At 40.1% G+C, this 15,587-nt stretch overlaps 1 protein-coding gene across 3 annotated transcripts in view; it reads left to right on the top strand.

The window, feature by feature from the left end:
• Positions 1 to 14,690, top strand: part of ahr1b (aryl hydrocarbon receptor 1b) — a 68,178-nt gene extending 53,488 nt beyond the window's left edge. For 2 of the 3 annotated variants that reach the window (XM_076879794.1, XM_024798730.2), the window contains 4 exons: positions 2 to 111; positions 4,388 to 4,529; positions 4,614 to 5,883; positions 9,450 to 14,690. In XM_076879794.1, the coding sequence (XP_076735909.1) occupies positions 2 to 111; positions 4,388 to 4,529; positions 4,614 to 5,883; positions 9,450 to 9,608 (1,681 nt within the window). In that variant the 3' untranslated portion in view covers positions 9,609 to 14,690. The remainder of the gene's footprint in view (position 1; positions 112 to 4,387; positions 4,530 to 4,613; positions 5,884 to 9,449) is intronic. The other variant, XM_024798731.2, reaches the window with a different exon arrangement.
• The last annotated feature ends 897 nt before the right edge of the window (positions 14,691 to 15,587 follow it).

The raw sequence follows: 15,587 nt of genomic DNA, 5'->3' as shown, positions 1-15,587 counted from the left end.
GGGGTAAGATAGTTCTGGGATACACCGAGGCGGAGCTGAGAGTGCGAGGTTCAGGATACCAGTTCATCCACGCTGCTGACATGCTGTACTGCGCCGAAAATCACGTCCGTAGTAAGTCACAACTGTTCTACATTCTGTACGCTTCTCTGCAGCATTCAGCCTGAAAGGTTACTGGTGCAAATGACTGGAAGTACTGGAATTAAATATAGATAGAGGCCTGACTTAAAGTAAGCAAAAAACCACAACTACATTGGAAGGTGTAGGTCAAGACTGTAAAAATACACATGTCTGACTGAACAATGATACACAGGGGAGAGCAGAGCTCTGCAGCAGTGAGGACGGGGCTGACGATCTGAAAGGAGGGAAAAGATCAGGAAGTAAAACCAAAATAAATGCAAAACAGGAAATAATTAAAAGAAGAGTATCGGTGAAACATGGAAAGAAAACAAAGACATTACAGCGAAGAGATAGAAGGAGGCAAAAACTTGAACAAAAACTCAGTAAAAACACAAGAATCCAAAACTCAACTCAGCACAAAACCCCCGGGAACATAACACCAGCCTTCATGGCAACAAGAAAGTACAAAAACTAAACCAAAATGCAGAAACTATGTGAAAAGCTGAGTACACCCCATGGTTCAGCAGCTTGTAGAACCACCTTTAGCAGCAATAAGTTGAAGTAATTGTTTCTGTATGACTTTATTAGTTTCTCACAATTATGTGGAGGAATATTAGCCCACTCTTCTTTACAGTGTTACTTCAGTTCATTGAGGTTCATGTACAGCTCTTTTAAGGTCCCACCACAGCATTTCAGTTAGGTTGAGGTTTGGACCATTTCATCACCTTCATTCTTTTCTTTTTCGGTCCTTCTGTTGTAGATTTGCTGCTGTGCTTGCATGACCCAGTTTGGTCCAAGCTTTGGTCCAAGCTTTAGCTGTCAGACAGATGTCCTCAGACTTAGACTCTAGAATACTTTGCTACACAGAGAAGTTCATGCTCGACTCAGTGACTGCAAGCTGTCCAGGTCCTGTGGCTGCAAGGCAAGCCCGAATCAACACCCCACTGCTCTGACAGATGGTATGAGGTGTTTGTACTGATAAGCTGAGTTTGGTTTTGTCTGTTATGCTCAAACATCTTCACTGGGCTGGTATAATCTGTCCAAAGGAGATTGTTCCAGAAGTCTTGTGGTTTGTTCAGATGCAGCTTTGCAGACTTAAGCCGTGCTGCCGTGTTCTTTTTAGAAAGAAGAGGTAATAATGGATAATAATGGAACCATCATGAACTTCAACATTTAACATGCTAACTGAGGCCTGTGGAGTCTGAGATGTAGCTCTTGGGTTTTTTGAAACATTGCACGGTCTGACTGTGGAGTGAATTTACTGGTACATCCACTGCTCAGAGAATTGTCACTATGTTAACACACCTGAATGCTCCAGACCAGCACACATCCCCAACTTCTTCTATAGAGGTGCACATATGTGAAGATTTGATTAGCAGTACCTGGCTAGCACTTAATTGTTATGGAGGGACTAAGGGTGCACTTAGTGAGGAGGCAGCTGATCTTTGATCTGTTATGTGTTATCACACAGAAGATATATATATAATGTTTAATGAATGTATACAAGAACGTGACAGATTAGAGAGTTTCTTTCTGGTACAAACTGGGTCTTTGGAGGAGGACTGAGTTCATTTCAAGATTAATTTTAAGATTAAGAAGTTCTGACCTTCCACTAAAGGAAGGTCAGAACTTCTTTTGTGGGCACTCAGGTCTTTTGTATGCAGGAAAATCCCTAGTTTTGTTTTTGTTTTTACAGATGTTGTAGGTCGGGTTGAGATTTGTCCTATGGTGAAATAGTTGCCCATATGTGACTCAGAGGACGAGAGTATTCTTGTGATTATTTTCCAACCTATAAATAACCTTTTAAATTGCTGCAGGTCAAGTTTGATGCACATCACATCTGGCCATTTCTGAGGAATCCGTTGTAGGCACACAGGAAACATATAGGACAGAAAATGTCCCATTAGAGTCAGTGCATAATCTCCTCTATGATCTATAATCTGTAATCTGAGTCAGAGTTTACTGACCTCACGTGTGGCTCATCATTACATGTCAAACACATATAGCTCACAAACAGGCGCTCATGGATGAGGAGCCAGAGTCAAGTGTCCTACTTACCTCGTGTACCGAATGACCCGGTTATGTGTAACCATGGCGCCGAACAACGCCCGCACCACCACCACCAGGCACATCTCACACACGTACATACACATACATGCTGTGTGCATTTACTCATGCATACAGAATGGAAGATGTATGCATAGAAACGCAGAGATGCACATTCAGCATGCTCGGATGAACACAGATGGGAGGCGAGGTAAATCACTTCTATATCATAGACCCTGTGTAATAAAACCAGAACACAAAAATTCCCTCATAATGACAATAAGAGCAGATAAACTGTGTAGGATGATTTCACGTTTTTGGTGATTTGGAGGAAGAAAGCAGATGATTCATTTTGTTTACTTTTTTTTTAAACACAAACGTGTTTTAAACCAAGACTGCTAATCCGGTTCAGGATTTCTTAAAACATCTGTAGATCTGCGAAGTTCAGGGTTTCTGTTGGTATAGTACAAACTGATCTCCACTAAATCTGTGCGTCTTTTTATTTACCATGAACAAAAAATGACGTTACATTAGCTTATGTATCTTATTAGCCCTAAGTGAAGACAGATGATGTTGGCTCTGTTATTTGATATCACAAAGTAGAAATAGTATCATGTATTCTGTCTGTGTCTCCTTTCATGTGACACAAAAACTGACGTTTCTCTGAGGAGTAAAAAACAAGAGCTGATGCCTGACCGATACAGTGGTTTTAAGACCAAAACCAGTACAGATACCATCACCGATATTTGGTGATTTAAAACTATGATATATGAGTTGATATTTTTCTTTCAGATGCACAAAACATAAACAGATTTCCCCAACTTTTTTATGTGCAGTTTTTTTATTTGCTTGTTTACACTCTGCCCGACTCTGCTCAGATCAGATGGTTGCTTGCGGCGTTCCAGTTGGAACGCTGACACTCATAATATACTTAAAGGCTGTTTCTCCTGTCTCTTCTTTACTTTTTTGTTTATCACACCTTCAAAATGTCAATACCAATATATCAGCCAGTGTCTTATATCGATATATCGGCGGGGCAGATTGTAATCATCCTAGGTCTGATTGTGGGTTTTTGAACATTTGAGCACTGATGAATTCTTTGTTTGGTGTTTTAGTTTTGTTTATTCATTTTTATGTTTTCTGGAGTGTTTGGGGGTTTTTTGGTTTCTATCATAATTTACTTGTAATTTTCGAGTGTGAATGTTAATTTTTGAGTGTTCCCTCTGTTTCCTGTCTTTTGTGTGCAGTTCCCTAATCAGTTATAGCGCTGACTTCCTGTTTTATTTTGATAGCTTCTCATCTCTAGCATCTAGTGTTTAATTTTACTTCCTCCCCAGACACATTGTCTTTCATTAGCTTCACCTGTGTCTCATAATCCAGCTGTGTCCACTCCCCCTGATACTTTTTTTAAAAAACCAGAGCAATCAGATGTTCAGGGATCTATAAACCTAACAGCTGTATCTCTTTCCTATTGTCACATTTTACCTGTAAGTATTTGAGGACAACAAAGGGACAAAGAGGGGCATGTATTACTTTAGTTGAAGTTTCATAGATATCACCCTTGAATTTATCCAACCAGCACTGTGTGAGCAATACAGGGGATAATTCTTTTTTCCCCAAGTAATATTTTTTTTATTTTTCTTTCTTTTCCACAGTGTATGTTTGAGTGGTGATCCTTTTCTCTGTACCCTCGGGAAAATGCCAGTGTTTACATCACATATATCCATGTTGGTATTTGTGCAGCAAGTCTGCTTTGAAGAAAATTTACAGTTCAATGTTAAATGTTACTTTACAGATCCATCCCTTTGTTATTTAATTAAAATAAATTATCCATCTCTCTCTTCTGTTTATTGACTTTCTGAAGCTTCTCTGTGTGGGTTCAAGCTTAAAAATATTTTTCAGAAACAGCAATTGTTTCAGAGCAAGTTTTTAAAAAAATAATTTAAAAAAACTCTTGTGCTGGTTTTGTAGTCTCGCCCTTGTTTTTGACATTAGAAAGCTCAGAAACACGAGCTGCACCTCGATTACACGAGCACAGGCCGTGGAAGATGAGGAACTCATGAAAATGAAGCTTTGGCGTCGCATCGCTGTGTGCAAACAGCACGTGTAACATGTACATGTAGCCAAAACCAGCATCGGCAGCATGTCCTGCTAAGCTAAGGGAGCATTAGTGAGTGAGTGTGTGCAGACAGCAGAGGCTCTAACGTGTCCTCTGTCTTTCCAGTGATAAAGACGGGTGAGAGCGGCCTCACCGTCTTTAGGCTGCTCACCAAGGACAACAGGTGGAAGTGGGTCCAGGCCAACGCCCGGCTCATTTACAAGAACGGCAAGCCAGACTACATCATCGCCACTCAGAGGCCTTTGGCGTGAGTGTTTCTTGATTCCAGTGTGATTTTTTTTTTCTTCTTCTTCTTTATTTTATTTCTCCTCTCTAATGGATTCATTCACAGGGACGAAGAAGGAGGGGAACACCTGAGGAAGAGATCTATGCATCTCCCCTTCACCTTTGCCACCGGTGAGGCTTTGCTCTACCAAACTGGGTATCCGCTGCACGGCTTCTCCGACCCGCTCCAGGGCAAAGCCAGAGGCAGCAAGTCCAAGAAAAGCAAAGGAGAGAAGGGCTCTTCAGATGAGCTGGACCCAAAGTCCCTACTGGGGGCGCTGATGAGTCAGGATGAGTCCGTATACGTATGCCAGCCAGATACGGAGCCTAAAGTGTCCTACCACAGCACTCTTTTCAGTGAGCAGCAGAGCAGGGCTGATGGTCTGGGTGCTTTGTTCAGTGGTGACAGCTGGTATGTCGTCTCTAGCGAGGAGTCGCCAGGGGAACGCAACGGCAAAACCTCCAGTTTTGACCCCCTTCTGACCACATTGGACTCTCTGTCTCTCGATGGAGAGGAAACATGCTCCAACAGCGAACTGTTCAGCGCCCTAGAGAATCTGGGCCTAAATGCCGAGGACCTGGAGCGGCTGCTGCTGGACGAGAGGATGATGCATGTGGAACTGGACCCAGATCACATCCCAACTCTCAGTGACCTTCTCACCAACAACGAAATCCTCTCCTACATTCACGACTCTCTGGAGGGTGCGAGCGAGAGGCAGGAACAGGTGAACACAGGCAGATTTGGGTCCTCAAACCACCAGTCAAACTCAGATTCTGCCCAAAGTGTCTCCCAGCAGGTGTGCTTGACTGCTGGACCAGTGACGGGGGGACCTGACAGTCACTGGGTGGTACGGACGGGGAATCACCACAACCGTCATCACACCAACCATAACAAAGCCACGGAGCTGGACAGCAAACATGCGAACGCTCCACAGTGGCAGCTGCAACAGGAACAGCTCTCTGCCCCCCTCCAGTACCTGCAGGTAAGCAGTGAGAGCACTCTGTTGTCTGGCTTCCAGAATAATCTGCTCGGACCGACTTTAAACGGGTCCTGCATCCCAAATGGACTCTCAGCTTTTCCCCCAAGCGTGGTTGCTGGACACCAACATTACAGCGTCAGTGGCACAGACGGCGCAGTGTTAAATGACTCTACGTTACAGGAGGTCTGTCAAAGTTTGGTGAGCACTGTGCAGCCCTACCAGCTGCTGGGACACCATAAGCATGAACAGACTGAGGAGCTGGAGCAGTTACTGGTCCTGACACAGCCACCGCACAGTGTACCATCCTTAGAGACCTACGGTGTGTTTGCTGCCACCCAAGACTCCACTCACAGCAAGGTGAGAGACTGTGGAAATATAGGTTCAACCTGAAACTGAATTAGCCAGAAGGTTAATCGCATGACCCAAATAGATCATAATCATAGATGTGTGTGTAGTATACGTAGTGTGTAGTATATGTGTGTGTGTATATATATATATATATATATATATATATATATATATATATATATATATATATATATATATATATATTTGAGAGAGAGAGATTTGCATGGCTCTCTGAGCCAGAAGTGGCCGTAGTGGACGAGACAACTATGTACTGAGTTATCAGCTAACACTAGCTAGCTTGGTTAGCATCCAAAATTAGAAAAAAAACAGACGGGATAAAAACGGATATCTGCTAGTTAATGCCAAGTAACAGACTAATAAACTACAAGGCTTACACTCAGCCTAACTGGAGCATCGACATCTTGGATGGTCTGTTAGTACAATTAAGCCATATTTGTCAGATAATGAAAATACTGTGAAAGATAGCTAGTAGGTACCTTTCATTAGTTAACCTCAGATGTCCATAGTGGCTACTTCTCCTCAGACCTGTTTGCTGTGGGAGTTAGGTTTGTGACTACAGCCAGCTCACAAGGCCTGAAGATGCCCTCAAATATCATTGACCATCAACAAATCCAGGGCCGCAGAATCTAGAAACTCCAACCCTTTAGCCTTGTGCTGCTCTCTTTCACTGTCATGACCATGGATTTTTTTTTCCAAGCCAACGCACAAAGGCTGCGGGCTGGCATGGAGCTCAGAGTACACTGTGATGATGTGATCAGACATCCCATGTAAATAAGACAAGGGATAGATGGGTCAGAGCAGCACTGCCTAAGAAAACAGTCAATGGGAGTTGGGATAAGTGAAAGGTTAGAGTCAGGGCTAGTTTACTAGGAAGGTTATTTTTATTTGTGATGAATGTGTTTGAAGGGCTTGGTGTTAACGCTGGATTACAGTGTGTGCTTTTACTGCAGGCACTATTGAGACCTGAAGGATAAACCCTTTGTCTGTCTGACTTTGTACAGATCTTAATTTGTTGGTGGGATTTTGATGATTCCAACACAAACAGGAAACAAAGCTAGCTAAGGTTAGCCAGCTAGTTGTTCCAGATCAAACGTAAATTTATTTTCAGAACCAGTTTCTGGTCCTGGTTTCTGGTTCTGTTTCCTTCACACAGTCCCCATTTATAAAGTACCTTACAAACTCTAACATTACGGGTAACATGTGGATTTTCCTGTTTTAGTGCAACTAGCCAAGCAAACCGCTTACTGCTTAAGACACAGAGAGTGAAAGATCTTTCCCGAAAGTCTTTGGTTTTTAACGTAAAACTCATTGTTGCAGCCAGAGGAAGTACAAAAGTGTGTCTGCCAAGACTTAATTTTAGACTCTTTGTTTTCCACAAGGAGTTCGGTCACTAGTTAACCAACACTGACTCTGAAGACAGTCTTGTCTGAAAACATGAGCACATTTGCCATCAAAGTAAAGTTGTGTTGCTCTAATTGTGTTGCTTAAGGCACAATTAAGATGGTAAGACACAACTTTTACTGAAGGGTTGCAGTCAAAGTTTGGTAACCTGTTAGCAACCAAAGTAATCACAATTGACCTCTTTCTTGCTAGTGACTGTTAGAAACCACTAGCGAAAGGTGGTTACCAAGCAGTCTTTAGGCCTGTGTGAACGGGGCTTTAGCAATCAATTTCACAGGGACTGCCAGCAACCACGCGCAACAAGTTGAGGGATATATATTTTTCCAGTGCAACTGGTGGTTGCCAGATGGTTGCCAACGTGCCTCAAGGCCTGTGTGTCTGAGGCCTGAGCAACTGGCCATTTTTAAACTACTTTATCAACTAATGATATGAACTGGCTGTCACCAGATTCACTCAGAGTGGCCACGCTGGTCTCTCAGGTATTTTAGCTGATGCTACATGAGAGTTAGGGTTAATGAAAGTTTGAGTCTTACATCTTTCCATAGTTAAATCTTGAAATGTAAGTGTGTTGTTAAGAGCTTAGTAAGAGTTCACCACTTTCACCTATGGTGTTAAATAATGAATGCTACTCCACGAATGAAGGTAGGAACATGACACTTTACTGTCACGTGTTGCAGAGAAAAGCCTTAAACTGAGTTTCAAGACTGTTTTTACTGTTCACGAGTTAGATACCCAGCTAGTAGTTATAAAAGCCTGAATAAAATCCATTATTTTGAGGTGTTTTATTTGAGACGTTGGTATTTAAAACAGTGCAGGCATTCTGATGTTTGGATCCTGTTAGACTCACAACAGCCAATTCTAAACTCAACTCCCCATAACATCATTTAAATTGCCTAATGAGACCCAAAAATGTTCAGGAGAAACGGGAACTTGTCTTTAAAGTCCAACCAAACCCTTTTCCAGTAATAACTAAGCAGAGCAGAGAAAGGTCCTAAAAACACTGATCTATTGGAGTACAAGTTGGAGGTCTAGAGAAATTCCCATTGTAAAACATAATGAGGGAATGAGACCTCGCCAGTTGGCGCTGCCAGATTTAGGCTTGAAGGTTTATAACAAGTCTGCATTGTTAACTTGGCAATAAAAGCCCAACGTGAAGCCTGTGTGACAGAAAAAGGGCTCACGTAGCATGTTGCTCCAGTGCTAATGATTTTGTGACATACTGCATTGTTGAAATTTGCTCAGTAGTTGTCATAGTAGCTTTTTGCTGGTGTTTGGAGCCAAAAAACAAACTGAGACATGACAAAAGAGATGTGATGAAACAGGAGCACAGAGCAGCAAAGCGACGGCAGTGAGAAGGAGTACAATAATGAATAGAATAAGGTCGGGATGCCCCAGAGATGGACGACCCCAGCAGGCATCCATTCATCCCCTCCCCATTCAGCCTCTGCTGTTATTCTTCAGGGTCAGTGGCTGTCGCTGAAAGAAAAATACTGGCAGGCTGACCAGTCAAGCATGAGCGGCACTGACCTACAATTTGACTGTCATCATTACCTAATGCTGCGAATGCAGTGAGGAGGGGGGAGGGAGGGCGAGGCAGCCAGAGAGAGGCACAGCTCTGCTGTGAACAGATTACACGGTTTTACAGCACGTTTGGACCACTGAAGAAAAGAAATAATTAACATGAACAATAATGAATGAGGTTAAAGCCTTCTACAACTCATAAGAAAAGTGAGTAGAACACCACCAACACTTCTTTTCATTCATGTGAGTAAAGCAGACAACAAATTTGTTTTCATCAGAACGACTCATCCTTCCAGCACGGGTTTCTATATGTAGCTAGCTGTGTAATTCACTAAACTGCAGCACTTTCACACAGACATCTGCTATTGTCCATTTTTACTTACATTTCTTTTCAACTTAACCTTGAAAAGTGAATCGATATCTTTCCGTTATGGAGTTCTTTTCTTGGAGACAGTTTTTTCTTGGACACCTGCCAGTTCTAGAAATTACTTCATTTTTTTGGACATTTGACAGTTTTTCTAGTTTTGTTATTGGTTGTTTGGGGAGAGATACATTTTTTCTAAAACTGTGCCCTTTTTCTCAGAAATTAGTGTGTTTTTCTTACAGTGTGACCCTGTTGTGTTGTTTCTCAGCTGGAGAATGGCTGCCTCCTTGGAGCCGCAAGCACGGCGTACGTCAGGACGTGTCTGATGTCCAACGGGAACGCAGTGGCCACAGGCGACATCCCAGTCCCATGCCCAGATGAACTTCCTGCCCTTCAGGACTCCCAGAAATCTGGATTTTTCCTCTGAGAAGGTAGAACAGAAAAGAGAAGAGGAAAAACAGACTGTGTCTGCATTTGACAATCATGATTTTATAAGGATGCAAACTAAAAAGACTTCAGATCAGCTTCTCTTTAATAGCATTTGTTTCATCTCACCTGTGCTGCTCAGAAAACCTCAGATCTCCTCTGGTAGAGGAAGAGGACGAGCTCTCTCTGAAAGTGTCCACATCTGGTTCAAACATGTGGTCCTGACGATCTGACCGCAACTGGGTTTTTGCTGTCAAGCCAAAACTCATCACTTTGTGGCCGGTGTGTAAACAGTTAATCGAACAGAAAATAAGTGGAAGACGCAATTACACTCAATTACTGCACTTTTTTTATCTTTATTATCTCTCTTTGGTGCTCAAAATAAGAAACAAAAAGGCCGGTTTTAGTGGCACATAATGTGAAAACTGAACTATTCAAGTACTGCCGGCTATTTTTTTTAACTGTATGCACACCCAGCTGTTGGTTTAGGTTCAGCCTGAAATGATCTTCAAGTTTAAAAGACTTTAACTCTCAAACCACTGAGCTGTTTTTCCTGATTAAAATGACTTGGGGGGTTTATTAATTACACTCATTTCAGTTCATTTTTTTATGTTAAGAACTCTGTTATAATATGTCGGAGCTTCAGTTACACTAATTAGAGATGCTTTAGAAGCATAACAGCTAATTATACACACACGTTTATAGTTGTAATAATTTACTGTACCCATTAACCTAACTTCCATTAACTTGAGTGTGATAGAATCTATCCTGCTTGTTCCTATGAAAACCTTTTTGATCACCACTTTATATTCATGCAAATATCTTGAAAAATATAGAAATTAATACAAATATTCAAGTAATAAAATAAATACAGGCAAACACTTTGAGCATGAGCTTTGAGAAGTGATCGCTATGGTAGTTGAGAAGGACCAAAACTTACACGCTGAGCATTAATAAAAATAAAATATCACATATGCTGCATCAAGCAACAGCAATCAGTCAGCGAATCTTTATTTGTATAGCATCTTTCATGCAGCTCAGTGCAGTTTAATGTACTTGATTGATGAATGACGAGATGGTAATAAGACATTAGCTTGCAATGTTAGCCAATTTTAAAATAAAATAAAAAGGCAGCAGATGAAGTAAAACAGAAATTTTAAATGGTCTTTGGACATGATGAAAGTAAAACAGATGAAATAATAAATAAAGATATATAAAATAAGGTCAGATAAAATACAATAAAAAGCAAAAAATAAATAGAATAAAATGTTTATTAATGAAAAAGGTCTAAGGAGTAAGTAAAATTAAAATAATTTAATTCAGTAACAATCCTGAAGAACTTTTTATCAATGATTTGCAGATTGCATGTAATTGACAACTTAACCCCATTCAGTTGCAGACTGATTGCAGACTGTCTTATTGCAACAAAGTTGCTTTTAAGTCAGTGTATTTTGTGGAGAGACACTCTCATGACTGAATAATGGTTTTCAAAACAGAGAAGATCAGATCAAATCAGAGCATCAAATTCGAACATAGAACAAATCATGCTTTCCATTATCTTTGCCACACTAGTGAATAATTCCTGTCAAAACTATGAAACTTTGTAGGAAAATAGGCTGATGAATCCAGGAAACATTTTTGTGGTGTTGGGTAACGTGAAGGTTAAAGTCTTTAAATCCTCTGAGAGCTAATTCACCACAACTGATGATGATGTGTTGACCAAAAAAAACCCAAAAAACAAATCTCCTGTAAAGCCTTGAGTCTGCAGCTCGACTTAAACTGCATTTTCTCAGCAAACTCAAACCAACAGCTGCCTTTAAAGTAGGAAACATTTTAGCTTAAAGCTCATGGTGTGGTGTGCTTAGAAAATTGGTCACAAGAAGTCATCTGAAACATTTAAAACCACTGGTGAAGACTTTAATCATATACAATCTGCAGTATATTTTAATGCAAACATTTTGAGCCATTCATTTATGGAAAACGCTGTGACGTCAGATCAGAGAAACAAACAGATTATTTAAACATCAGTGTTCGTTTTGTCACCTAGATGTAGATCAACTGTGGGGTTAGTAGTTTTTTTTTCCCCTGGTGCTACATATTGGGAAAATAAGCATTTCTTTCCTATTGATGTTGTTTTAAATTAGATTTTTTTTTTGTGTTTTAAAATATGTTGAGAAAGGTTAAGAGGAACCCCGACTATTTCAGCTTATTGGCCTTAATGTCCTCTGCTGATCAAGCAAATCCTAAATGTTTCAGGTATATTTTGACCTACGAAAGCTGCCATTAGTTTACATGTGCAATGCATTCAGCTCAAAATTACACAAAGGATGAACTACTGTGATATCATTTACGGTGCTTTGGTCCAAATAAAGTTGATTCAATTTAATGGCACCAAATCTCAACAGCAGTTGCCTCAAGGTGCTTTATATTGTAAGGTAGAGACCCTACAATAATACACAGAAAACTCAACAGTCAGACGAGCCTCTATGAGCAAGCACTTGATGACAGTGGGAAGGAAAAACTCCCTTTTAGCAGGAAGAAATGTCCAGCAGAGTCGGGCTCAGCCATGATCAGTAAGGGGAGAGGGGTTTAGACACATGGACGTGATATAAGAAACGTAGAGGATTATTACAGTGGTCATCTTCATGTTGTACAGCTCGAGTACAGCCGACCAGAAAAAGTGTCTGTCTTGCTGTAGGGACTGCGATCCAGCTGTTCTGAAGGCAGTTTACGTCAAAGCTTACAGCCCACTGCGTTCATGTCATGTCAGATTAACTGGAACTGAAGAAGTTATTAAAGTGATAGTAATCAATATGTCTGCATGATCAGAGGGTTAAACTGGGGCTGTATGTGTTTTATGTTAAACAACACACAGTAATAAAAAAACAAAATGTTCTTGCATCACAAAAATATTGTTATTGGAAATTGTGACAGCCCTAGTTTAAATCCAGAAACTTCACAGACAGTAGCATTTTTTTTTTTACCGTTCCTCTCATCCCTGTTTGCAAAATTTGCAAAGCATGAATTTTGAAGTGTGATTTCAAATCATGAAGCAAAAGGAAAATGAAAACTAAAGCCAAAGTTTTTGTCTCACACGATATAAAGTGTCTGTGAAACCATCAGGATTTTTGGTTGGTGCCTCAGCGTTTTATCACAGGGCTGATATTAGCTGGTATCAGTATTTAAGACAACCTGTAAATGAAAATTAAATAAGAAACACCCTTCAACCATGCTATGAGTGTTAAGCTTGCACAGTTTGTCCACTAGAGGGCACTCTGCAACATTCTTGTTTGTAATTCAAGTTCGGAAGACCCTAAAACTGAATTTTTACATCTACAAAACTGATTTTGGCTGTTTGAAAAATGGCCTGAACTTAAAATAAGTCTATTTTAAGTTTAGGCCAATTAAAACATACTTTAAAAAAAGATTTTTGTGTGGTGGTAGGACAAAACACCCTTGGTGGGCACTCAATATGGACAATGCACAATACAAATATTGCAGCATAGCTAAAAACTTATTTTTATCTGTAACAGTGTAAGAATAAAAACCTCAATTCAGTTGTAAGAAATGTAATTGTGACATGCCAATTTCATGCGTCTGATACGAGGGTAAAATTAACTCATTCACTGCCATTGACGTCTATAGCCGTCAATGGCAGTGAATGAGTCAATGGGTTTAACTCATTCACTGCCAATGGCTGGCAGTGAATGAGTTAATACACAATTAATACAAGCTATGATTATGTTTTAGTACTCTGCATGTGAGTAGCTGTTGTATTATAATGTAAAGAAGTCACAAAAAACTCTTGGGTAGAGCCTAACACTCACTATTTGATGATGAAATTAACCCAAGTGGACTCTACAGGAATCACGAGCACGTAAAGTGTAGCGCCTGACTTAAACATTGCTTTCCCGGATTTGTAAAATTAAAATATAAATGTACTGAATCGGTGAAATGTTAAAAACAACAAGATAAATACAATCAATAAAAAAATTGTCCTGGAGTCACTCACCTGTTTCAGCTGCCCTAGTTTCCTTTCAGCTCGGTGTGAGAGTCTTTGCCGCTGTTAATCAGCACCTCTATAGTTTCTCCTTTCTTCACTCACTCACTGTGAGTGAACCTCCTCACCCACGCAGTGGAGTACAACGTTAACACGTTATGTTACTGTAAGTGTAATAAAAGCTTCCCCAGAAATGTTAAATCAAGCATAAAGTGGAGGAGGCAACAAGGAAAGCTTTCCTGTCGTGTTGACTCACGTCGACGAAAGTTTGTCATGAAATAAAAATGTGGAAAAGTTGTGGAAAAAATGAATCTTTGACCTCATAAACACAACGTACGAATGCAACTGAAATATATAAAATAAAAGGTTTATTTGCTTCATTGAGGAGTGTGCTTGGTATAAACTGAATGTATACTAATCACAGAAATTTCTTTTGAGTAGATTCCATTGAATTGAACATTTTACGTCGTATTATTTAACAAAATTACAGAACCTTTACTTAAAGTCAGCATTTTGCTGTTTGTTTTCTCCATGCAGTTTTAGCATTCTTTGTGCAGCTTTTTAAATCAAGATCAGTCTACATATTTAATTATGTATAATTATAAAACCTTTAGACATCAGTTGAACTGGTTTTGGCTTCACTTGAGGCTGTGGACTTCCTTTGGCTGCTCACTAACTAGCTGAAAGGCATTGTTGCACCTTAAGAGAGCCGTTTCAAGACACACTGACAGGTTTTGTCTCGGTGCGTATAATGTGGCAGGGCACAACATCATTATTTTAGCTTTGTGTTTTGACATATATTAGCTCAGCGGTGACATGACATGAACGGAGATATTAAGAGCAGCTGGAGGGCAGACGGGACAGCATTTAGCATTTAGCACTGACTCAGAAACCAAAAGAGGCGCTCTGTTGCTGAATATCTCGTGTGAATCACGAAGCTTTGAACTCGCCACAGAAAGTTGCTTAGAAGCGATTTTTTGCTCACGTCAGCCGACAACAATCGAAACGCATTTATAGATTTTCCTCTTTGTTTTTGTTTTTTTCCTTTTCTTACTGACTTTTTCTTACGATCAGATTTTTCTTAAAGCAGATCATTTAAAATCAGTAGTCAGATCACACACTGACACGCTGTATGGAAGAAAAAAAAACTTTATGAGATCTCAAGGCTATTTACAACCTGAAAAACTAATTGTGTGTGTGTATAAGATGTGTTTATAATGGTGTTGTTCAATCACTGCTTTGTAATCACAGCTCTGACAAGCTCTTGCACTGAAAGTAGTTTTTAAGAAAAGCATTTTATGATTCCTTGTCATATGAATATTGTCCCTAAGAGTCTCAGTGTGTTTTATCTATATGTCATGTTTGAAGACACGTTAGCTCAAAGCAGTATGGTGCCATAACGATGAGCAAAGACCTGCTCTGCTCTCAGCATTTGGAGACTTTAAAATCACTCGTTTCACTTGCTAAAACCCACTTTGTCCACAGATTTAATCTTTCTTTTTTAAAAATCTGAGTTTAAATTAAACCAAACTCTCCCTGTGCTGTTTTTTAATGCACACAGACTTTATTTTGTTGTTTGTTTTTTTTTAAATCACTGGAAGTTGTAGTTGTGCGTTAACATGTGTTTAAAAAACAAAAAAATGCAGTCTGCCATGTGTTGAAATGTGCTCTTGGATCCTTGAAATAAAGGATTTTGTGTAATCACACTGTAGCGGGGCCTCCTTTGTCGTGTTGTTTATGCTATTTGATTGGTTGTGCTAACTGCTGTCTTTTGCCCACCGGGTGTCAGTGTAGTCCCCAATTCTGATGTCCTCAGATTTTTAAAAGACAGTGTACAAATAGCCACTCCAGATGCATGACATCATTAAAGGAAAGTCGGGTAAGAAGTAAAGAAGAGTTAAGGATTTAAAAAGCACCATAACGCCCACTAAGAGTCCATGTTATATCAGAATTAATAATCAGCTGCCGACATATCCCAGC

The sequence above is a fragment of the Maylandia zebra genome, linkage group LG23, assembly GCF_041146795.1.
Source record: "Maylandia zebra isolate NMK-2024a linkage group LG23, Mzebra_GT3a, whole genome shotgun sequence".
NCBI classification, from domain to species: domain Eukaryota; kingdom Metazoa; phylum Chordata; class Actinopteri; order Cichliformes; family Cichlidae; genus Maylandia; species Maylandia zebra.
This window is presented reverse-complemented; position numbering and strand designations above follow the sequence as displayed.